The sequence below is a fragment of the Lacerta agilis genome, chromosome 1, assembly GCF_009819535.1.
Source record: "Lacerta agilis isolate rLacAgi1 chromosome 1, rLacAgi1.pri, whole genome shotgun sequence".
Taxonomy (NCBI): Eukaryota; Metazoa; Chordata; class Lepidosauria; order Squamata; family Lacertidae; genus Lacerta; species Lacerta agilis.
This window is the reverse complement of record NC_046312.1, coordinates 20,029,875-20,053,731: the sequence shown is the minus strand read 5'-3', so window position 1 is coordinate 20,053,731 and position 23,857 is coordinate 20,029,875. Positions and strand designations below refer to the sequence as shown.

Here is a 23,857-nt window from a genome sequence, read left to right as displayed (position 1 = left end):
AAAGCCCAATCCCCAAAGCCTTGTGAATAGTAGTATTAATATAAAAAGTAACAACAACACCTTTTCACCTGTCTCTGAAAGAAGACACGTGAGGCTGACAAATGGGCTTCCCAGGCTCTTGGGGCCACTATTTAGAAAGAAGGATGTATTTTGACCTCCCACAGTGTCTCACTTGGGCCAAGTCGGACAAACAGAAATGATGAGATTCTTCTTGGATAGCACCACTTTTAGGCTTTGTGTTTTCACTACAGCCCCATTAGTGCATACTATCGTTTACAGAGTATCATAAACCTAGCAACTCCCCTATTAGAAAAGGTTACACTGTTTGGGGCTTTTAAGTTTAGAGAAAAGGTGATGTTTGTTTTTATATGAGGAAGTGCTCATTTATGCCATCAGGCACCTGCAACTAGAAGAGCCACACGGTGTGGTATTTCTGCACATTTTAAATGGCTACTGCCTTCCTGCCAATCTGTTTACCTGGGGCCAAGTGTTAACTGTGTCAGAGGAATAGTATGGGCTCCCCGCCTTCCTGTTGGGGAGGCTCAAACTGTTCTAGGGAGACTCACTGTATGAAAAGTTCTGTTTTGTAAAACCATATTGAGGAATGAGTGAATTGAGTTAAGACCTTAATAGACATTGTAGATTGCTATAGCACCCTGTGGCTTGGTTAAATAACACAGCAAGGCTACCCCACCTTCTTTGTCCAGTATATGTAGATTGCAGTTTGGTGCTTGCAGGAGTTATTATGGCATTGTGTAAACAAAAGGTGAAATGTGACTAGCACCTGTTTTCCATTTCATAATGTTCTAAGATGCTTGTAGACCGATAATTTCTTGAGTGTTAGGTATGCCTGCTCAGATTGCCATGAACTCAAAAACTTATGTTGACCCCTGTACTGATCTCTGCTAGCCATAACAGACTGGGGATAAGTGGAAATAATGTAGGCAGCACCAGGGGGAAAGAAAGATTATTGTGCAATTGCCCCATGCTAGCTGGAACTTTTTTCCTGGCACTTTCCCCTGGTTTTCAGGTTCAGGCCCAGGAATTTCCTATCAAAAGAAATGGGGGACGGATGGACATCTTTGGAGAACCTCTGATAGAGCATGCAGTATTGGGCAAGATGGACTAATGGTCTTGTGTGTGTGTGTGTTCCTGCTTGCTCACATATGTGCATGTGCCCCCCCCAATATCTCAGATTCATATTTTCATATAACAGAAAACACATTTTTCTTCTGCAGAAAATGTTTCCTTTATCAGATGAAATAAGACTGTACCTGTATTATTCATTCATTCATTTATTTATTTCATATGCATGCATATCATCTGTGGGTGTTTCTAATCTCTCTTTGTGTAGAGAATGTAAGCACAATCAGAAGTGACAACTATGCCCAAAGCAATGTTAAACTTGTAACATTGTAATCTCCTAAAATTTAGATAACAAAATGCTAACAGCAGATTAGGAACAAATCACACTGGTTGAAACTGATGTTATAACTCTCTGCTTTCGGTACTGAAATTAGCAGTTGGGTTGCTGCCACAAAGGCAATGATACATACCTGCAGTTCTTTTTTGTCTTGGCAACTAGTGCACTCTGGAGATGGAGAACTAAAAACCTGGAAGGGAAGTTGATGTTGACTAATCACTGATGCCGTATGCTGAGTCTTCTCAGCTAATGGGCGAATGAATATTAGACATATCATCTCTTAAAGAATGTGATTCTTGAATTCTAATAGGTGAAACAAAGAAGATAGTAGCAATGATTATTCAAAGAACATGGTATCATTGAAGAGGTTGTACATAAAGTACAGTAAACCCCAGCACTCCCAGTTCAGTTTCTAGAATAGCTCTTGATAGTGTTACAGGCTGCTCCATTCTTTGTCAATTGGTGCGAGATTCCAGGGGTCTTGGCACTCAACCAGGTTTGTGATTCCTTCAGAAATTAGGCACAGCAGACACTGCAGTGTCTTTATGAAATATGGTTTATTTACAACCTGCGTCTAGATGGAGAGAGACCCCAGCATTCACATCTTAAGAGGGGCTTGCTTCCTGTAGGAGCACAGCAATGGATTCCAATTACAAAAAAAGCCATCCTCTGTGACTCTTCGTTTCAGCCTGTCATTCCCTGCTCATGTGGAGTTCTGTCCCTCCTCCTCCTCCTTGACTCCCAAGAACCTCCCCCCCACAAACATAATTGAAAATTGAAATCCTAAACCTGGCCTTTGTATGCTACCATTGGCCTTTGCTTCTGCTACTCACTTGGAGCAGTGGGGGGGGGGGCAGACTCCACTCCTCTGTTGACAGTATTTGCATTGCTAGTTGTTCTTAATGCAGTACTCTGCTCTCATTGCTTCTTGCTAATGGCCCATCTCCAAAACTGTTTTGGCCCACTGCTAAATTCAGGTTCTGTCAGTTTCCCTTAACACTGCAAGCATTGATTTATTACTGTCATTTACTAAATCCTTTACCTTTACTCCCCCCCCCCCCACAAAAAAGCTTCATAACAATATATATATATGAGAGGGTAAGCTAAGGGTCTTTGCTTTCTGGAGACTTAACATGATGTGATTCTCAGTTTTGTGAAAGTATCCAACATGTGTTCAACTCCTGGGCTACTGCAGTGGTTACAAATTCGGTAGAGTGTCAGCTGGGGCATGGATATCATATACCATACTTTTCTGTGTATAAGACCAGCATTTTTTATTAAAAATTTATGTCCAAAATTGGGTGTCTTCTTATACATGGATAGTACATAGTTGGAAGTTGGGATTGGTTTGTGCTGCGAGCTGGAGATTGCCAGTGGGTATTTGGCATGTTATTGGTGTCTGCGGCAAGGACCGTTGTTGATTGGCTGTCACTGCGGCACCAGGGCGAGCGATTGGCGGCTTTTGGTGTTGTAGGGACAGACGATAGGTGGCTTTTGCGACGCGTGCGAGTGGTAGCATAGGTCAGGCGGGTGAGCGATTTTTTACAATTCCCCCCTAAAAAAGCTCAACAACTCTCCCCCCCCCCAAAGCTCAACAACTCAGGGCAATCTCCCCCCCCCCCCATTTTCTAAATTTTGCGTCCCCAAAAATAGGGGGCATCTTATACACGGGAGCGTTATGGGAAAATGGCATGTTAAGTATGGTACGGTAGTATGTTAAGAACTGGAATGATAACCTAAGGAAGAGGAATGGCGGTGGGAGGAAAGAGAGATGCTTTAAAAGTGGTTGTGGGCCTCATCAAGCATTGGAGAGTAATATTTTACATACTTTCAGCAAAACATTTCCTTTGAAGACAGTAGGACACTCTGGATCCCTTGCCCTGCGTTTTACCTTTCATTTATTGTTCATTGCCACAAGAATATAAGCAGAGCCCTTCTGGATCAGAGTACCCATTTAGCTCAGCATTTCAATTGAAACACTACTCTGACCTGAAAACCAAAGCAGGCAAACAGTGAGCACAGTGATGCTTTTGATTTATACAAGAGATTTCTTTTTTTAAGTGCAGAAGGAGCCCATTGTGCTAATTTCAAAGCTGTTTCTTCAAAAGAAGTCTTCACCTGTTCTTGAAGTCCCTAGTTTTTCTTTGTAATATAGCCAGACATTTTCACACATTTGTGGTTTGACTTCCATAAGTATTCATATCCACATTAGTTCTTAAACCTGGTTATTAGTTTACATGTTCCTGTATGAGCTTCTGTCACGTTTGACCCTTTGTGGTGATCATTGTAGCCTCTATGTTGTTTTACAGTGGATGTGAATCAGAGTAAGTGTTTTGTATAGGAATCAGTATGAGGCATTTGTAGCTTGACACCATTGGTACAAACTGAATGGAACAAATAAATGTCCATCTTTTTGCTATTATTGCCATTTGCATTTTGCAGTCACAAGTGATTGATCTGTTAGGAAGGAATTTGATCGTGTTTAATACTTTGTTCATAGCTATGTGAATTAAATAAACTAGATATGAAATGTACATTATGACTCAAATGCTTCTAGTTGTCCAAAACTTTTCTGTTGTGTAATCTGCTGAATCACCATTAGCAAGCTACAGTGTCTGTGCATTTGAGCCATTATTTGCAAAAAAAAAAACAAAAACAAAAAACAAAAGCAGAATCACTAATTGCTGATAATATGAACAAACCTAAGTTTTCATCAGTGTCAAATATCCAAAGGAAAGATAGGCTTGCTTTATTTAACCATGTCCTTCCTAACACCTTTTAGAATTTAATGAGAACATATAAGCTGCTTCCTACATTAGTTTCCAAACCAGAGCAAGGAAACAGAAATATAGAGCTTGTTCCAGTTGAACATAGGCACAGTGCATGGATATACCGGTATACAGAAGAGTCCTAGTGGCCTCATTCCTTGTTTTCCTACCAATGTGAGAGTGTTAAGTTGAATAGCAGGGAAAATGAGATTTATACATGTGTTCTGTATCCCATGAATTACTTGTGCTCCAGAGCATGAAAACCTCCGTATGTGTGTGCTACGCTTGTCCTTGACTGAATCCATAATATCAGGGGAAGCTTACTGCAATCTGGGCTTCCCAACACATATACCGGTATCTCTTAACAGCGTGGGCATTTATACTGATTTATAGTTCTGATGGTTATTAGTGTGTTTATGTACTTCTGTATTGCAGCTTATGTATTGTACCCCACCCAGATCTCCGATGAAGGCTGTAATATGACTACAAATATTATCTATGTATTTAACCCAAATACTATTTGGGCAAAATAACTTGGTGATGCATTTGTATATATTTCCCTTAATTAAAATTCACACTGTGTAGTACATGTGTGTGTGTGTGTGTGTGTGTGTGTGTGTGTGAGAGAGAGAGAGAGAGAGAGAGAGAGAGAGAGAGAGAGTGACTTCATATGTCTCATATCTGTACCGGTATGCACTGTTGGTGTGTGAGCATCTACTCTTGGGTTTTCATTTATTTCTGCAGCAGAGTTCTTTTTACAGAAAAGTTTTCCTGCGCCTTCTACTTCTTTACAGCAGCAGCAGCAGCAGCAGCGGCAGCATTCCAGCTATCTCTTAGTGAAATTCCCATTACAGTGGTACCTCAGGTTACACAGGCTTCAGGTTACAGACTCCGCTAACCCAGAAATAGTACCTCGGGTTAAGAACTTTGCTTCAGGATGAGAATAGAAATCGGCACGGCGGCAGCGGGAGGCACCATTAGCTAAAGTGGTACCTCAGGTCAAGAACAGTTTCAGGTTAAGAACGGACTTCCAGAACGAATTAAGTTCTTAACCCGAGGTACAACTGTACAGGAATAAACACCATTTGGCTCTGGTTCTCAGAGTCTTTATTATTTACAAAACTTTACATTGGTCATTAATAAAGAAAAAAACAAATAAAGAAACAAAATCGAAAATTCTTTCTAGTAGCACCTTAGAGACCAACTGAGTTTGTTCCTGGTATGAGCTTTCGTGTGCATGCACACTTCTTCAGATACCTGTGCATGCACACGAAAGCTCATACCAGGAACAAACTCAGTTGGTCTCTAAGGTGCTACTAGAAAGAATTTTCGATTTTGTTTTGACTATGGCAGACCAACACGGCTACCCACCTGTAAATAAAGAAACATAATCTTTTCCTCCTTTTAGCCATCCTAATGCTGACTCATTCACATACTCATTTACACTGACCCCAACTTAGTTGACCACATGCCCTGATAAGGATATCTGTTCCTGGGAAAATTTTCCGTTGCCTAGCAACTTGTTCAAGGCCATTTACAAGTTTCTTCTAGAATATTCCAACAGCCCTCCTGACTTGAAATGTTGCCTTGAACACCTGGTACCCCCCCCCCCCGTTTATTCAGTAAGTCCCAATTCCATAGTCAGCATTTGAAATTTTACAGCAGTCAAAGGCTTTGTAAAAATATCTGTAGTCATAAGCTCTGTGGAACAATACCTGAGCTTGAGCCACACTTTTAAAATGCAATATTTCACATGCGCATAATGTATAAGTGTTTTGTTTTGGGTCTACATTTTTCTGATTCAGTCATACTTATACATAATTGATTATCCTCAAATATTGTTACAGCTTCTGGAAAATTTACATGTAGGTCATTGAAAAGTTGTTTGAACCATTCAACCTCATTACAAGCTAGAGATAGGCTAATATATTCTGCCTCAACACTTGATACTGCTACCAAACTTTGTTTTCTGGAGTGCTACTCAATGGAAGTTTGTTTATACATAAATACAGTCCCAGATGTGGGCTTTTTATCTGTAGAAGTCCCTCAATCTGCGTCAGTTTAAACACAGAGATCACCATCACTTTGTTCAGATAATTTAAGTTTATAATGAATGGTTCCTTTAAGGTATCTTAAAACACATTTCATTGCTTTCCAATCTTGCTGTGTTGGCTTGGACATTTTTCTGCTAAGTATGTTAGTTGCATTTGATATGTCAGGCCTGGATATGTTTGCTAAATAAAGCAAACTTCCAATTACACTTCTGTATTTGTCAATATCCTCAAATTCTTTTTCATCATCTTGCTTTTAATATTCTAGAGTCATTGGAGTAGCAACTGGATTACAATTCTCCATGCCATTTGACTCCAGCAGAGCCTGAATTTTACTACTTGGGCTAATCAGAAAAGAGCCTGATTCATCTCTGCCTATTTGCATGCCTAGGTAATTTGCCTGTAATCTGCTAGAAGTTAGATTTTTCTATTTTACATTATCCAGTCAGCTGTTCCAACTAGTAAGAGCTCACAAGCTGGGTGTTGCTCAGTGGTTAATAAATAAAAAAGGAGAAGAAAAACAATCATGTCAACATTATTCTAGAAAAGAACACAATATGTATTACAGTGTTCCTTTATCCTTTGGGTCTGAAAATTTTAAAGTACAGTTGTACCTTGGTTTTCAAACAGCTTAGTTCTCGAATGTTTTGGCTCCCAGTTTGCGAACTATTTTTGAAAGCCGAACGTTCAGTGGGGCTTCTGCAGCTTCCAATTGGCTTCCTGCAGCCAATCAGAAGCCATGCTTTGGTTTCCAAATGTTTTGGAAGTTGAACGAACTTCCGGAACTGATTCTGTTCGACTTCCAAGGTACAACTGTATTGTAAATTGATCTTGATTTTCTTGTTTTATCTATTTGTACACCACTTTGATGATGATGATGATGATGATACAATAAATGGTGTATAATTTTTTATGAAATAAATTAAATTAGCTAGACTCCAACTTAGTCTATAGGAGTGGATTCCTTAGAACTTACCTTTAGAGATGATGGAAAGTTGACTGAAACCACCAGCCATTATTATTGAGAAGGCAGTTCTGGATGAATTCTGTCTCTAGTATATTTAACTGTCCAATCGCTGCCCCACTGACCAAGTTTACATAGCATGTTAAACTTTAGTGAAATGTGCAGAAGCAAGAAGGAGCTGCCACAAGCCTTAGTGTCTTGTGGTCCCCCTCGCTTTTCTCCTACAGCCAGAAGGAAGACTTCAGTAAGCTTTTGCTTTGCTGAATCTTGCCTTCCTTTGTCCTCTGCATCACGGCTTGTGGTTTATAATAAATTCTGGTTAATATAACAACCCACGGTTCAAAATTTACTTGTTTTGAAACTGAGCTTCTTATAAACTGATCCCTAGCCCAGATGACATAACAAGCTGAGTTTTGGAGAAAGTGGTGTGTGTGTGTGTTGGGAAGCTGTTGAAGTCCTCTTCCTGGCTACCCGGTTGGAGGCTTGTGCTGGCTCCTTCCATACCATGCACATTTCACTGGATGCCAAGTAGCACCCTAGCCTGTTTTGTAACATAGGTTTAACAGTTGTTGATGTAGGTCTGACTGTATATAAATTTAAATCTCCCATTGGTCAGTGGGAAAGAAAATCAAGGGGTAGCCACCAACAAGTTGTGCCATCAACCGAGATCTAACCATGGATGGAAGGAGTATTGGGTATGACACATGTGTGCTCCTCTCCTGTGCTGCCCATGACCCATCTATGTTTCTGCCCTGTTTTGCCTTGCATATATGTTTAGTAGTGGAGCCGCTCAGCCAGCAGAACGACTCTGCTAGCATATCTGTAACTGTGGTGTCATATCTTGTATTCCTCTAGTGCAGGGTTTCCCAAACTTGGGTCTCCAGCTGGTTTTGGACTACAATTTCCACCATCCTTGACCACTGGTCCTGCTAGTTAGGGATGATGGGAGTGGTAGTCTCAAAACAGCTGGAGACCTAAGTTTGGGAAACACTGCTACTGTATTGGGGCTTCTGCCAAACACTAAAACCTTCTTGTTCAGTGGTTCTTGAGAATCTGTACCTCATGTCATGCACTTGGCTGATTAAATTATTGCTTCTTTGCATATGAGTAGAAACAATACAGTAGTTCTGAAGCAAAAATTATACTTTCTTTTCAGGACTTCTAAGTAGACTTGGCAAGGATTGTTTGAGCCCTAACAAAGATGGTTGATTGGTTGTGCCCATGTTTGGGAAGAAAATAGGTTTTTAAAGTTGGTATTGGTCACGGGGACTTGCTTGATGCTAATGACAGTTTCCTAAATATATCTTGAGTTGGAGGATCACAGTTAATATGCACACTGGAGTTGCATGAAATCAGTAATTTGCATATTTTATGAATATGCAAGTTCCTGTTCTGTGAATGCCTTGTACTAATTCTATCGCACTCTGATAATAGTAACCTTTAATTGTGAAAAGCTTTCAGTAACTCATGGAAATTTTTACTATGTGGGTCAGAATATTGAGTGCTAATAATTCGTGGTGAATTTGGGCTCCATTTTATCTTGAGGTTTCTTATTTAAGTCATATTTAAATGTATCTTTTAAATCACAAGGGATTAGGAACTTGCTTTTCTATATTTTATCTATAACAATCGTGAACTGAATCCTTATGAAGTCTGAATGGCCCTATCCATCAACAAGAGGGAGGTGTCAGCATAAGAGAGAGGTATCAAAGGTTTGCAGAGGTATAAAAAACCACATGCAGAGCCCTTTAGAAAAAGGCCCAAAGTGGTGGAGGACATGAAAGTCAGACTAGTGAGGACTGACCATGCTTAGTGGGCTTAGGGCGGTGGTGAAATGGAATATCCTGCAAAAGGGTATGAACATTTCTCGCTGAACAGGAGCACTCCAAACCACAGCATTTTGTTGCCATTCCTACTTGTATTAACTCAACATTAATATTAATGAGCTCTGTAGGTAAATGAAACTCTCGTTATTATGATTTGTGGAATTGTTGTATTTTAAATTGATTTTATCTTACATTTCAGCATTGTTTGTCCTTTTTTTGTACACGACTTTGGAATTTCTTCATATGTTAAAGCAGTTTATACATATTTTAACACCAATAATCATACTGCTGTTGTCAGGATTCCAATGAGCTGCCAGGTTGTTCAAAAGTTATTTGGAAGACTGCAAAGAGTATATATTGCCCCCAGCCGTGTGAAATGACTTTTTGATATACTGTGGAGAGTCTTGTCATTTGTATCCTTTGTCCCACTATGTTTCTTCATGATGCGCAGCTTGAACGGATTAGGGCCCACTGAATTCAACTGGAGTTGCTCCCAAGTAATTTAAGAATTGCAGCCTTACTATTTCTGAGGCATGCATCCCAAACTGTTAATGGATCTGCTTATCCACTTAGTAATGGTGATAAGAAAGCTTTCTAAATATGTTTCTGAAGGCAAGGCATTGAGATAAATAAGCTCATATATTCAGAGTTTGTATCAGTCATTATCTTGAAGTCTATTTGAGCAGAACTCTCTGCTTTGACTTCAGAAACATAGTGCTAGAGCAGGATCCCCCAGCTTCTACAACCTTCAACATGCTCTAGACTAGCTAGAAAAGTTGAGCTTTGTATTTATTGGGAGTGATCTATTCGTGTGTGTGTGTGTGTGTGTGGAAGGGAGGAATCAATAACGTACATGTAGATCTCGCAGCCTACTCCTTTACAGACCAGTAGCAGAAGCATATCCATGACTACTGGATTGTTCTGTCTAGGAGGTTTTTGCATTTGTTACTCACTGAATTACTTCTCACCATGGAAATAGCTGGAGCAGAACTTGTCCAACTGTGCAGATCTTCCTACTGGAATCAAAGAGTGTAGATATTGTGCAGTCTTGTATATAACAGCACAAAAGGCAACACCCAACTCTGCCATTCCTTTAGCAGGGGAGATTTCCACTTGAACAATGCAAAGTTAACTTGGTAACCCCCATTCAAGTTGCAATAAGACATACAAGCAAGGCAAACATTCCCATAATATATACAATCACTCTAAGACAGTGTTTTTCAACCTTTTTTGGGCAAAGGCACACTTGTTTCATGAAAAAAATCACGAGGCACACCACCATTAGAAAATGTTAAAAAAATTAACTCTGTGCCTATATTGACTATATATAAAGTAATTCTCTTGAATTTTTCAATTTTTCCCACGGCACACCAGGCAACATCTCGCGGCACACTAGTGTGCCGCGGAACAGTGGTTGAAAAACACTGCTCTAAGACTATAGTTCAGTCTTTTTCACAGGCTCCATCAACAGTATTAAGGGAGCACCAAGGCTGGTAAACGTTATTTAGGGGGCTTGACCCCCGCCCCCCAAAATGCCTAAGAGGACAGACTGTAGTCTGTGGCCACGGGATACTGCCTTAGTGTTGCCATTGGGGTTTTTGGTAGTTGGAGGGGGGTGATGACAAACTAACTGGGTGGAAGTGGGAATGGGATGAAGCACTGAAATCCTGATTAACAGCATTGAGCGCTGAAATATTTTGTTGCAGGACCCGCTTGTTTGTAATCCAATATCACAATATACATAGCTTAACTTCTATAGAAAAAAATTGAAAATGTGGAAATGATTTTCCCTCCATGAAAACCTTAGCATTGTGACGTTTGTTCACACAATGGCAGAATAGTTAAGTTGACTTTAAGTTTTGGGAGAGCTTTCCTGTGGTTAGTGCTTTTAATAAAACGACAGTTTCTAGACAATGCTGAATTTGCAGCAACCCCTGATTGAAATAAAAAGTGTGTGTGTGTGTGTATTTTGATGCATCTTACAGTGTTAAAACTGCTAGAGTGACCACAATATGATAGATGGTTTTAATTCAGAATCGCTAAAGAGCAGAGGATCACCAATTCTGCTATTTCAGTAGAAATAAAAGAAAAATCTTCCACAGTTGGAAAATTACATCTTGTGTAGGTGTTAAAAACCCTCTGCTTCTCATTTTAAATTGACAGCAAGCCAGCCACTTGGAGCCTTTTTTTTTTAAAGGAAAGGCCTCATTTTTCTTTAGAATTGCATATCATCACACCACGTTTTTTGTGTTAACATTCAGTTTACACAAATGCTGGCTTCCTCTTTGTGCCAAAATGAACGAATCTCTTCCCATCCCCCCTGCCACATCATTTTATTGGTTAAGTTTATGGAAAAGGATTTACATATATGTGTTTATTATAGTATAGCATGTTAACGTGTGATGAAGATTTTTTTAAAAAAGCATGATTAATATGAAAAAGATTTATCTAGTACAGAATTAAGAACTTCCCATAAAGACAAATCTTGGAAGCAATTCAAAACTTCGCTATAGTTTGAGAGACTGACACTGTGTACTTAACATTTCCATCTGGACCTCTTTATTTTTTTTTTAAATAGTGTGAATTTATTAACAGAAACATGAACATGTGAAAGTGCCTTATACTGAGTCAGATAGTTAGTGCATCTGGGCATACTGTCTTCAAGGTCTCAGACAGATGTATTTTCTAGTAACGCTATCTGAATTCCTTTTAACCATATATGTTGTGGTTTGAATCTAGAACATTGTGCATTCAATTTTGAGTTTCTTGAGTTATGTGTCTCTTTCTACTACAAATAAGCAATCAGCTTATTCTCATGTTCCTTATCTTTCTTCCCTCCCCAGCCCTTCAAAAGGACCCCAGTTGAATATCCCTAAAGTTTTTATAATGGCTGTTATATTATTAAAGGATAATGATCCCCCAGTATGAGAGTTGTCTAATACATACACATACATATCTATCTATCTGTCTATCTGTTAGTTAAATTAGTGAAATCCAATATTCTGCATAATAGCTTGCCTTATTACTAAGAAACCCATTCTGATTGTATGCCAGGATGTAGATTGGAATCCGTAACTGAACTACTGTAACTGAATGTTGGTTTTCATCTCAAATTTGTCTACTAAGGGTATTTTCCCAGCACTCAAGTTACAGTTTCCCCATAAGGCTCAAGTGTCAGAACCAGCTATTGTGAGACTCCTAAAATATCATCCCATGCTCATGTTATAAATTTGTCTCCTGTCCTGTATGTAGAGAAGCCCATGGGTGAGAAGAGATTCTGGAAGGAGCAGGAGTAGACAAAGGGGAAGGGCCATAGCTCAGTGGTAGAGCATTTGCTTTGCATGCAGAAAGTACTTGGTTCCATCCCTGGCATCTCCAGGTAGGGCTAGGAAGGGATTCCTTGTTTGAGACCCTGGAGAGGCACTCCCAGTCAGCATAGATAATACTAAGATACATGGACCAATACTCTAATTCAGTATTATGCAGCTGCCTGTGTTATGTTCCTATGTAAGCCATAGACAATCAAAAACATACCAGCCACTCAGTCAGTAGCAGGTACTAGCCTGGAGGAGCCGGACTTTGGACAACTCCATGTTAACAACTTGGTCTGGAACCCAACTGAGCCCTTGTGGCAAGAATGGACAGCCTGCAGCCCTACAAATATTGCTGAACTCCAGCTCCCATTAGGCCAGGAAGCATGGCCAGTGGCCACAGATGATTGGAGTTGCAGTCCCACAGCACCCGGAGACCCACAGGTTCTCCATCCCTGCTTTATGGGGAGGAATATAGAAGAACCTTTTCCAGGTTCTGCTCCCTCTGGATGAAATGGTTGGTGGATGAAGGAGGAGTATCTTACTTTGAAAGCAGGGCTACAATAATTTGATTCCAAGCACTTAGCATCTTCACTCCTTTTGTTCACTGAGATCCAGCTCCAAGGGCCTTCTGGCGGTTCCTTCACTGTGAGAAGTGAAATGACAAGGAACCAGACAGAGGGCCCTCTTGGTAGTGGTGCCCATCCTGTGGAATGCCCTGTCATCAGATGTCAAGGAGATAAGTAGCTATACAACCTTTAGAAGACATCTGAAGGCAGCCCTGTATAGGGAACTTTTAAATGTTTAATGTTTTATTATGTTTTTATATATGTTGGTAGCTGCTCAGAATGGCTGGGGCAACCCAGTCTGGTGGGTGGGGTACAATTAATAATAATAATAATAATAATAATAATAATAACAACAACAACAACAACTGGTTATTACAGATTTGCTTGTGGTTTCAGGGTTGAGATTACATTCTTACCAAGCCCCCTCAAGTTAGCAGTTGTTTTTTTGTGATGCAAAAATGTACAGTACTTGCTACGCATCTGGAAATGTCAACACTTCCATTGGCTTGTAACAGTTTGTTGCCTCTGCTGCATGTTGCTTCTGTTTTGGTAAAACAATTAAAATGGTGTTTTAAGGATACATTGTGACTTTACTGAATGCATTTCAATCACATCACATAGGAGGTAGAATGTTTTCGTTGTGTATTGTTATGCTACTACTAGTTAATTAAATGAAGATTAGTGTTGCATGCACTTTTAAATTAAATTCCAAAGCATTAAATAAGTGTAATTTATGTATTGTAATGTTTAAACAAGAAAGATATGAGCAAAAGTTTTTTTTTTGGTCTTTTGCTAAAGATGTTCTCATTGCAAAATACTTTAAAACAAATGTGTTTTTTATAAGTTCTGGTCAGGATATCCAAGGAACGAGCGTGGTTGCAAGTCTTCCAGTTCTGATGCGACAGAATCCTGCAGAGACGCTAAGGAGAGTCCTGCCAAAAGTTAGAGTAAGTGTAGTTTGCCTTTCTTTGATTGTTGTTTTTTATCTTCCTTAAAATAATTGAATGCGACCCACATCCCATTCTTGCTAATGACAAAGCTCCCATTGATTTTAACAGTTGTGAGTCAGACCTTCAGTAAAGAAGGCAACAAATGAAAACATGTTCTTCAGATTGAATAACATACTCCAATAGCACTGTATTGGTAACTCTTTATAATTAGTGTATTTGTATGAGATTTAAGTTATTTAACCATATATGGAAAATTAAAATTGCTAGCTATCCTGATGAGATGAATGCATGTTTATTACATTATTCTTGGATATCAGTGCTATTGGTTTCCAATAGTTGTCTCCAGCCAATAATTCGTCTACTGGTTTATTTATGTATGCATTTAAGGCTTGCTTATCCTATCCAGGGCTGAGGGCAGATTACAAAACATTTGTTTTTTTAACAAGGGAGTGACAGAGACAGGTTTTGACGCAAAAGAGCTTGCAATTGTGTGTGTGTGTGTGTGTGTGTGTGTGTGTGTGTGGAATAATATTTTAGACTTTTCACAAACTCTTAGGTAGAATTTTAATTTCCTCCTCCAAAACCCCAAGCTTTCACCAAGAGAACTCCTTCCACCCAGTTCAAACACCTGCTCTTTCACTTGCATGTTTTATGTGATCTAAAGAACCCATTATTTAAGGAGCTGTTCAGCTAGCTCTGGGCACTCAACGTGGCCTTGGACTTAAATAGTGCTCCATGCTGTGTTGTAAGATGAAAAGGCCTATGGAACATGCAGAAGCTCTTTGGTACACCTAAAGTAGTGGAGGGATTGCAGACAATAGTGCATCTGTGTAGACTGCCTGTGCTAATGGAATCCTGTTGTAGCTTGGAAATGCTTGTATAAAATATGAAGTTGTTTGAGATCCTTATTGGAAGCCATGGTCTAAGTGTCCTTCCCATGCGAGCTGAGGAAGGTGGAGACTGGTGACAATGTCTTCTTGGTGGCAGCACTATGGTTGTTGAGCAACATCCCAAGGGACACTTGAATGGTGCCTACCCTTCTAACTTTTAGGCACCAGATAAATACATTCATGGGGGGTTTGGAGCTTTTAATTAGATTTTTCTTTCTGTGCTGTTGTTTTTATTGTTGTTTTCTGGTATGCCAATGAATTTCTATTTGTATACATTCTTAATCTTACTGTTTCCTTTTGGATCCCCCCCCCCATTGGCTTTGTATGAACTAGTGTTTTATTTATTTATGTAATTCTATACTGCAGTCTGACACTTGAGGTCCTATAGGTTTAGACATGAGCCTTCCTATGCTGGTGAAATGCGGCCATGACTCAGTCACCCAAGCCATTCTGCTTATGACGCTGCGCTGTCAGAAAGGCTGAAATGGGATGGGAATGTGGGCAGCATGGCAAAGAAGCACACTTAATTTGTATCCTGCAAAAATAAGTCCATTGCAGAGCTAGAACCAAGAATTTTACTCCCACTGATTTCAGAGTGAGGGGATTTTTTTTTGCCAATAATTAAAGAGTTTGACTGTGCTGTATGTGTTGTTACTTTGTTGTCAATGATTGATAGACAGGGATCCCTTTCCCCCACCCCAGTGGTGGAATATAGTGTTTAAAAAAATGTTTTTCGAAGTTCTTATTGTTTTTAAATACTTTTTTATTTTTAAATGGATTGCTTTGTTTCTTTGCTGTCTGCTGCCATGACATCCTTTTGGGAAGAAGCATGGGAGTGATGATGATTATGATGATGATGATGATACTACTACTACTAATAATAATAATAATTGTATATGGCCTCGGGGGTGGGCAGGAGGCTTGATGGGATCTAAGACAGTGAGCTCTCTTTTATTGACTCACTCAGGTGCCCTGTTCCATGATGGGGGAGGGCTCTTGGGATTCACAAGTGAAATGGATGCTGCTAGGGTGTACGAGACAGTGAGGGGGGTTCGAAAGAGTTGAGGAGGGAGAAAGACGGGTTGAGTGAAGAGCTCCTTGCCCTCCTGAGTTGGCCGCTGGAGGTCACTGCTGTCATTGTATTTCTGTGGCTGCCTTCATTGCATGTCCTGGTCCCTTCTTTTGGCTGCTTGCCAGAAAAGTGGCTCATGAACCCTTGAATGGTTCATGATTCCTTGTCCCAGGTGGGTTCTATGTACTTCTTGCAGGCATCTTGCCTAAGGAGCTATGTAGGTTTTCCGTTCCTGTGTGTATGTGTGCTCACACGTGGTGCTTGTAAAACTGGTTGTGAGGAGCATTAGGGGATTCAAGCCCCTGTCTGTAGGGAGGGATGCATGGGGACTAGCAGTTGGGGGGACATCATTGTCTGCACCACTGAGGCTGATGGAGTGGGGCAGCCGTGACGTTGTGCATGTTCTGTGTGTGGTGAAGCAGGTTGTGTGCCTTTGCCCCTTCATGTATGCTTACCATGTGGTAGACGCTGGCGGAATTTTCAGGGGTGTTGTGGGTGTGTCTGTCATTGCTATGCTGTTTGTGTGTTTTCTGTGTTATGTGTTTTCACCTTGTCCCCTTGGGCCAAGCACACATGGATGCAGCAGCTGTCCCATCAGTGGAGTGGCAGCACAATATTAACGTAGAAGTGCTCTGCCTATTTTCTCAGTCTCTTCAGTCTGACTTACAGGAAGCATTTAGATTTCCCTTTTGTTTAAAGAACTCTATTTTCTTCTTTCAGCTTTCTGTTACAAGTGTGACATCTACTGAAGGGTTCAGTTGTTGTTAGTTATTAGGTATGTGGCCTTCTAGTAAGGAAGTAGTAGGAGTCCTAATGATAAATTGCCCCCTTTTAATTGGCTGAGCCATGTGTGGCATTTGAAATCTTGCTGATTGAAGTTCTGGAACACATCTGAACATTTGTTTGTTGGTTCTTCTTTCATTTAAGTTCTGAACAAAGTGGTAATTTTCTAATTTAGCCCAAGGGCTCTTTAATATATTTCCAGCATATTCCCATCCGCCTCTTTCTTCCTGCGTTTCCCTGAATTATTTGATAGACTTTAAAGGTCATCCATAATAGTGACTGTGGAGGCTTTGGGGGGAAACAGAACAAACGGAAAAGGAGTAATAACTGTAAGTGCTTGCAAGAGCCTCAGACTATCATTGCTAATAATTTGGGCTAATCTTTTTCATGTGATGGCTCTTATTCTTAGGTGGTCTGCGAGTTGAAAATTACGTTGGTTCACTTTTCTCTTTAAAATGACAAGATGAGAGGAACCTTTGACTTATTAAAAATGTCAGCTTACTTGACTATAGTGGGTATCCTTTTTACTGAAGGAAGAAGACTTCTGAGAATAACTTGACTGTGAGGTTTCCCTCAGCAGAGGAGGTGAAGAGTATTTTGAAACATACTGCCTGTTTGGGTGCTATTTGGCACTTGGGCTTCAGGCTCCCATGTAACCCTCCTCAACTCTCACCTTTGCCCTTAGCACAGAGAAAAGGTATTGAGTGAGGGCAACCTTCTACCTTTAAATCATGAGTGCAAATAAATAGGAGGTTTCTCTGGTGCATTCTTTTGTCTTCCACAAGTGACGAGGTGATTGGGAGAGGAAGTGTACAAGCCCAGAGATTATATTCAGAAAAACATATGGGAGCTCAAATTTTGTAATCCACTGAAGGGTGTACACACTTAGTGTCCCTCCTTCAACCTTTTTGCATTCAGTTCTGCAGTAACAGCATTTTATGGAATGCAATTAGATTTCTCCAATTAGGAATCCTGATTATGCAGAGTAGGACAGGAGCTGGTCAAGTCATTGGGAGAAGGGCTTGTGTGGACAGGCATCTCTTCCCAACCCATTGTATGACCACATGTACTCTTTTGTTGCCTGGAGAGGGCTTAGGCCTGTTTCAGATCCTACTCTAAAAATAGCATCCCCATCCAAAGAAGCACCTGGACAAGTGAAGTTTCTACTTCTTTGTGTTGCTGTTCATAGCAGTTGAATGTTATAATGTGAGATTACTGTTGTTGCCATTAGTAGTATTGCACAAAGTTCAGGCTTGTTAGTAATTACTTATTTCACTACTGTGGCATCTAGATTTTTCAGAAGTATGTTCACATATTAATTTGCATTTATTTGAATATACTGTATAAACTATCCATTCTGAGATTTCAGGATAGCGTACAAGCAATCAATTGGGGGGAAATCTAAATATAACAAAATGGCTTAAAGCACAACACATTTTGCATTCTGTCATCCTTATCCTGCTCAGCTAACACAATCAGAAAGGTCTTATACTGCTTTCAAAATATTCACAGGTTTTCTGTAGGTCGTTTCACCATTTCTTTAAAAACTTTATTTCAGTGGAGTGGAAATGGTTCTTCAACACGTTTTTTAACACACCTGACAATAAACAGGGTTCTTACTTTTCCTGGGAATGTGGTTGATAGTTGGATAATCTTGCACTAATTATTATTTCACGTCAGTAAACTAGCTGGTAAGCTGATGTGGAACAGCCAGGCAGTGACTTGTTCTTGGGTACTGAATAGCAAGTAAACCCATGACTACTTTTGCCTCTCTTCTTAGATAGTATATCATTCTATTATGGCTGTAGTCCAACCTGCTCCTGTTGACATTACACTGGTACCTCGACTTATGAATTTAATCCATTCTGAATGCACATTCGTAGGTCGAAAAATTCGTAAGTCGAAAAAAGCAATTTTCCCATAGGAATGCATTGGAAATGAAAAATTCGGAAAAATTCGTAAGTTGAGTAAACCCCATCTAAAACCGCCAACGGATATCCTTTGGATGTCGAAAAATTCGTAGGCGTGCGGGCGCTCTTTTCATTCGTAAGTCGAAAAATTCGTATGTCAAGTAATTCATAAGTCGAGGTACCACTGTATTTTGTCATATATTGTGGGCTGAATAATGATTTTGCATATCAGCATGGGTGGGGACTTGGCAAAAGCAGCAATTATGCCTGCCCTGTGTATCCTTCCATGCTTTATGAATCATGGTAGGGCTACCGTGAAACCCAAAACTCCCCAGTCTCCCAGCTCAGTGCAGTCTTCCTATCTCACTTGCTAGTCAGGTATCCTCATAAGAGTTAGTTTTATTAATGTTAATCAAGAAGAACATTACACGTGGTTAAATAATGTCAGTGTATATGGTGACAGAAGCTCTTGATTCCAACCCAATATCAGAAACTTCTCAAATCTCAGAATGAACAGACAAGGGAGGTTTGAAGTATGGGTGTTGCGATCATGATCAAATGACATTTAAATAGCACTCAAGCCAGGAGGCAAGAAATGAAATATTATTATTTTTTATTTTATTTATTAAATTTGTATACCACCCTATACCTGCAGTTCTCAGGGCGGTTCACAGGATAAAATATGTGAAGACCCATTTGTGACCATGCTTCAAACTAACATTATAATAGTCTGACCTCATGTAGTCTGGTTCTAACCTCTTTCACATGAATAGGAAGTGGATCTGAGCTGCAGAAATGATTCAGTTGAGCCTTTCACCCCATCCTTGGCTCCCAGTCCTCTCCACCTGACATTTTCACGACAGGATGCAGTGGGAAAGGAGTGAAACGAACACCAAGACTTGGGGTTTCTTCCATAACTGGAACAGAAGCAAAAGGGGGGGCACCTTGCTACTTCCTCCAAGGTTGTCACCTGTGACAAATGTCTTATTTGTCTAATGGGCAAGCCAGCACTGTTCATTCTGAGTTTCTTGCTATTGCAAGCCAAGCAGCTGGTATGTGGGAGAAGATTGGAAGGAGAAGCTTAGTATGTATTAAAAAAAGGACATGTAACGGTTTGCCCCCGGAATCTTGGGATTTATGCCGCTGTTTACAAGCTAGTTAAATGCAAACCATTCTGAGAAGATGGATTTAGACAGAGGAGTGCCTCATGGGCATACTGTAACATCCTCAAATTATAATAATAACACTGGTCCTCAAAAGGTTCTTATCCAGGTGTGGCAATGTGATAAATACAGATTTTGTACTGTAAATCTGACTCCTGGCCTGTTACATATGCTCTAAATAATAGAATTTTAGTGTAAGGCCCATTGCTTTTGTTCTGGTAATGCCTTAGAGGTATATCCAACGCTGCTCATGTATAAACAGAGCAGACTTCCACTTATGCAATGGGACTTCCCTCAAAATGCTGTGTTCCCTCAAAATCTGCTCCAAATTATTGGAGGAATGCACTGGGACAGCTTTTGGTAGTGCAAGGGGGACTGCAGGGGAGAGCAGGGAAGTTAGGCTCCTCTTGTGTAATATTGGGTCCTGCCCTTAGTTAATTTTCTTGCTGAAACTCAAAAGCCAAGTTGGCTTAGTGCTCAATATATCTTGCAATCAGGAATGCAGGAAGTGTGCACATTACACACAAGGATGATGCATTCTTTTATTTAAAAAAAACCCCTGTATTTTCAAGGAGAAGGAAGTGAACATCTTTGTAAATCCTGATCACTAGGATCCTTTTGGGTCAACAAAAGGAGCATTGCACTTATGACAAGTTCAGTTTAAGTGTGTGTGAGTTAGAGCTCAAGTTGCCCAATGGCCCAGCACAAGGTTTGGTTTAGTAACTTCACTCCTGTAGGTCACAGTTCCAAAGCTGCCATTGTTTTTCTTGGGAACAGAGAACTGACCGTCATTTGAGAAGGCTTTTAGATATCATCTGTTGCCTTTCCCAAGCAGCAACCACTATTGTACGAATCCCTGTGGGACCTTTCTTCTGGGTAGGCTCTGATACTTTTTAAAGACTGTGGCAGGCAGTCTGTTGATCATCATTGCGTTTATTTATATACTGCTTGATTTTAAGGAAAGCTCCAAGTGGATTATAAAAATAATGAAATGAAATCACGAAATCAACAGTGGTCAAAAAGAAATAAAACATATGTAACTTCTACATGTCTCTATAAACATTTTAAGCAGGCACCAAAAAAGAGTACAGAGAAGATGCCTGTCTGATGTCAATAAGCAGGCAGTTCCAAAGTGTAGGTGCTGCCACACCAAATTATTGATTTCTTAGAAGTATGGATCTAGTATGATATGCTACCTATAACAGTGCCAGTTCTGCAGATCCAAGTAGTTGAGTGGGCATAAATGAGGTAAAGTGACCCTAGTTTGCTCATGCTCCTAATCTGTTGGTGCTTTCTTGCCTTTCTCCCCAATGTTCTGTCACTCTCCATTTGTTTTCCCACTACAAGATGTCCATGCCTTGTTCTATGGCAAATTAAGGGATATTTAATGGCATTCAAGGGCAAAGCCTTTGCAGACATCCCTTAGTGAAAAATCAGAGAAACTTGGAATTGTAAAATATATTTGAATTACACATAACATCCAGTAAAATGCTAAAGATAGCTCTTTAATCAAGGCACACAGGCACTATGGTGTACATATCTAAATCTTCCTTAAAGATGAATAATTGATTTTCCTTATAGTTTTATGTTTCATATGTGTAATTCTGGATTGACATTTCCATATTGAGCTGTCATGGTTGTTCGTCTTGCATAGAGGAAATGATGTGCGCACGTTCTAGTCACGCAACAGCTGTCAGCAAAACCTTTAAGCCAGGATGTTTCACTTGGATCTCAAATGTTTCAATTTTGTGCCATAAATTTCCACCTTGGTGCAGCTCTTTCTATGTATCAGAGTCATCAAGGAAAGTTGAAGCACTGCACCTTTTTATTCCTTTGTAATACCTTTGTGTAGGTTTTAAAAGAGCTTGACAGTTTATATTGTCAGCTTTCACTCTGACAGCATACTAGAAATTAGAACTTACTTAACATTTCATTTATTATATTGTTAACCATTTGAGCAGATTACTTTACCATTTAACAAATAGGCTGAGTGTATCAATAAATCTCATTCTACGTATACTTAAAAATACGGTATGTCTTGCCTTCCCACTTCCCAGATGATATATCTCATCTTATACGCATTTGACTTGTGCAATTTCAACCGTACACAGTGGAAGACAGTCTGGTTGAAATTGTGAAACTCAGGTCCCAAGCAAGCCTAATAACTTACAAGCTCTTTCAGTGGCAGGTCCGCTTGGGGTTACTCAGGCAAGACCCACTTGGTTGGCTGGTTCTGGGACTGGTAGGGATGCTCTCACAAGATCTCGTGGGACAATGTGAATTCCCGCAAGATCTCATGGGAGCATCCCTAGCACTTTTAGAGCTGGTGTGCCAGTAAGGCTGAGAGCTTCTAGAAGCTCTTTTCTTACTGGGTAACCCCAAGCGGACCCAGAGTGAAAAGAGCTTTTAAGCTCTTGGCCTTGTTTGCTAGGCAAGGCCCACTCAGCACACTAGCTCTAGGATTGCTGGGGATGCTGTCTCTCTCCCCCCCCCCCCTTCATCAGCCACTTTAGAGGAGGCAGGCTGGCTAGTTGCAGGGCATCTCCTAGGGTTTGGCTATACGCAATTTTGGCGTATACGCATAACCCTTGGAACCGAACCCCCATTTAAGATGAGGCATTGCTGTACTATAAATGTTCTTTCTATATCAATAATTTAGGAAGTAAAGTTAAATATTGGCCTGTACATTTTAGATGTCTTTTCTAGGTATGCAGTAGATTTGTATCTCCAGCTCAGAGGCACAACACATAAATTGAAATGAGTTCTACTTGATTTGTAGTGACAGACTCATGCTGTGCATGGAGGAAATCGCATGAATATAGAAGCCTCACTAAACAGGAAAGATACCTAAAGCCACAGCTAATGATATTCAGTACAAAACATTATAATCCATTTGCATCTTTGCCATACTGATGTCTGACGCACAGGAGTCTGTCAGTGCTTTTGGTGTATTTATGCCATTTATTGATTATACCAATGTTCATCATTGTGATAGACTGATTGTGTATGGAGAGAGGGCACCTGTCTAGACTCTGTATGAAGACCCACACTGTACTGCAGGGGAGTTTGGGCTGCACTTTGCTGGGGGCAGGACAGGCAGGTGTTGCTCACAATGCCACATTTCCCCCTACTTAATTTACCTCTCCCCACACCATAATTGGAGTGAGTGGCAGCCACTCTGCATGAAATAAATGAGTTCACTCAGTACTGGTTAAGAATCCCCTGCCCCTGTCCCAAGTTAACTCCATATCTGGGGTGAAACACAGGTTTTGCCCCAAAAACTGTGTTCCACATTGCAGCCCAGTTGTCTTGTCCAATAGAATTTAGCAGGATCAATTGAGAACAGAGCCAGATCCCATACAAAACAGAATCTTGGGAATCTTAATACATACTGGGTGAACTCTCCTCAGCTTGTTTCAGAAGTGGCTTTGTATTTTGAAGGTTTTGTGTTTTTGTGGGTGTTCAAGAAAAAGCTTGTTTGGGCTAAACACTGTGCATGCATGCTGATTGTGCTGCAGCTTATCAGATTGCCCACTGTGAATTGTAATTCCCAGCACCAACTATGTCTGAAAGCCACTTGGAAAGTGAGCTCCCATCCCACAATGCCAAAGGAAGTAAGTGGAGCAAGTGGGGGGGGGTTTGAACTGGATGGCGGCAACATTAATATAAAATTTTGGTAACAAACAATTCATAGAAGTGACCTGAGTGGCGAAGATGCCAAACAAGAGTGGCTCAGTTTTGTTTGTTTGCATTTTTTAAAGCCAAGAAGAGTTTCAGCAAGAGTAAGGGGTTAATATTAAAGAACAAATGCACGTCCACAGACAAAGCAGCCTAAGCAGCCTTGACTGCTGAACTTGCACATGTAGCAGAATTCCAGTTCCAGAAATTAACTTTTGAGTGAAATGTGTTCTAATTTGTACCACTTGAGAATTAGCTGGATGATTTTGTATTCCAAGCCAGGTAATTATAATCCTTGTCAACATCCCTAAGATTTAAGAGTGTGACCAATACACAATATTGGGGTCCTTGCTATGATTTATATAGTTGTGTGTGTATATCGAAAGGAACAACCTAAACAAGCCAGTGTGAGTTTAGGTAATGAGGATAGGCAGAAATTGTTTGTTTATTTAAAATATTTATATGCCTCTGTTCATACAATGCCCCACAGCTGTTTACA

General features: G+C 40.2%; 1 protein-coding gene across 2 annotated transcripts in view; it reads left to right on the top strand.

Annotated features, from left to right (window-relative positions):
- Window positions 1-23,857, top strand: part of PPP4R4 (protein phosphatase 4 regulatory subunit 4) — a 78,442-nt gene that overhangs the window by 14,254 nt on the left and 40,331 nt on the right. For both annotated transcript variants that reach the window (XM_033140548.1, XM_033140556.1), the window contains exon 3: window positions 13,757-13,859. In XM_033140548.1, the coding sequence (XP_032996439.1) occupies window positions 13,757-13,859 (103 nt within the window). The remainder of the gene's footprint in view (window positions 1-13,756; window positions 13,860-23,857) is intronic.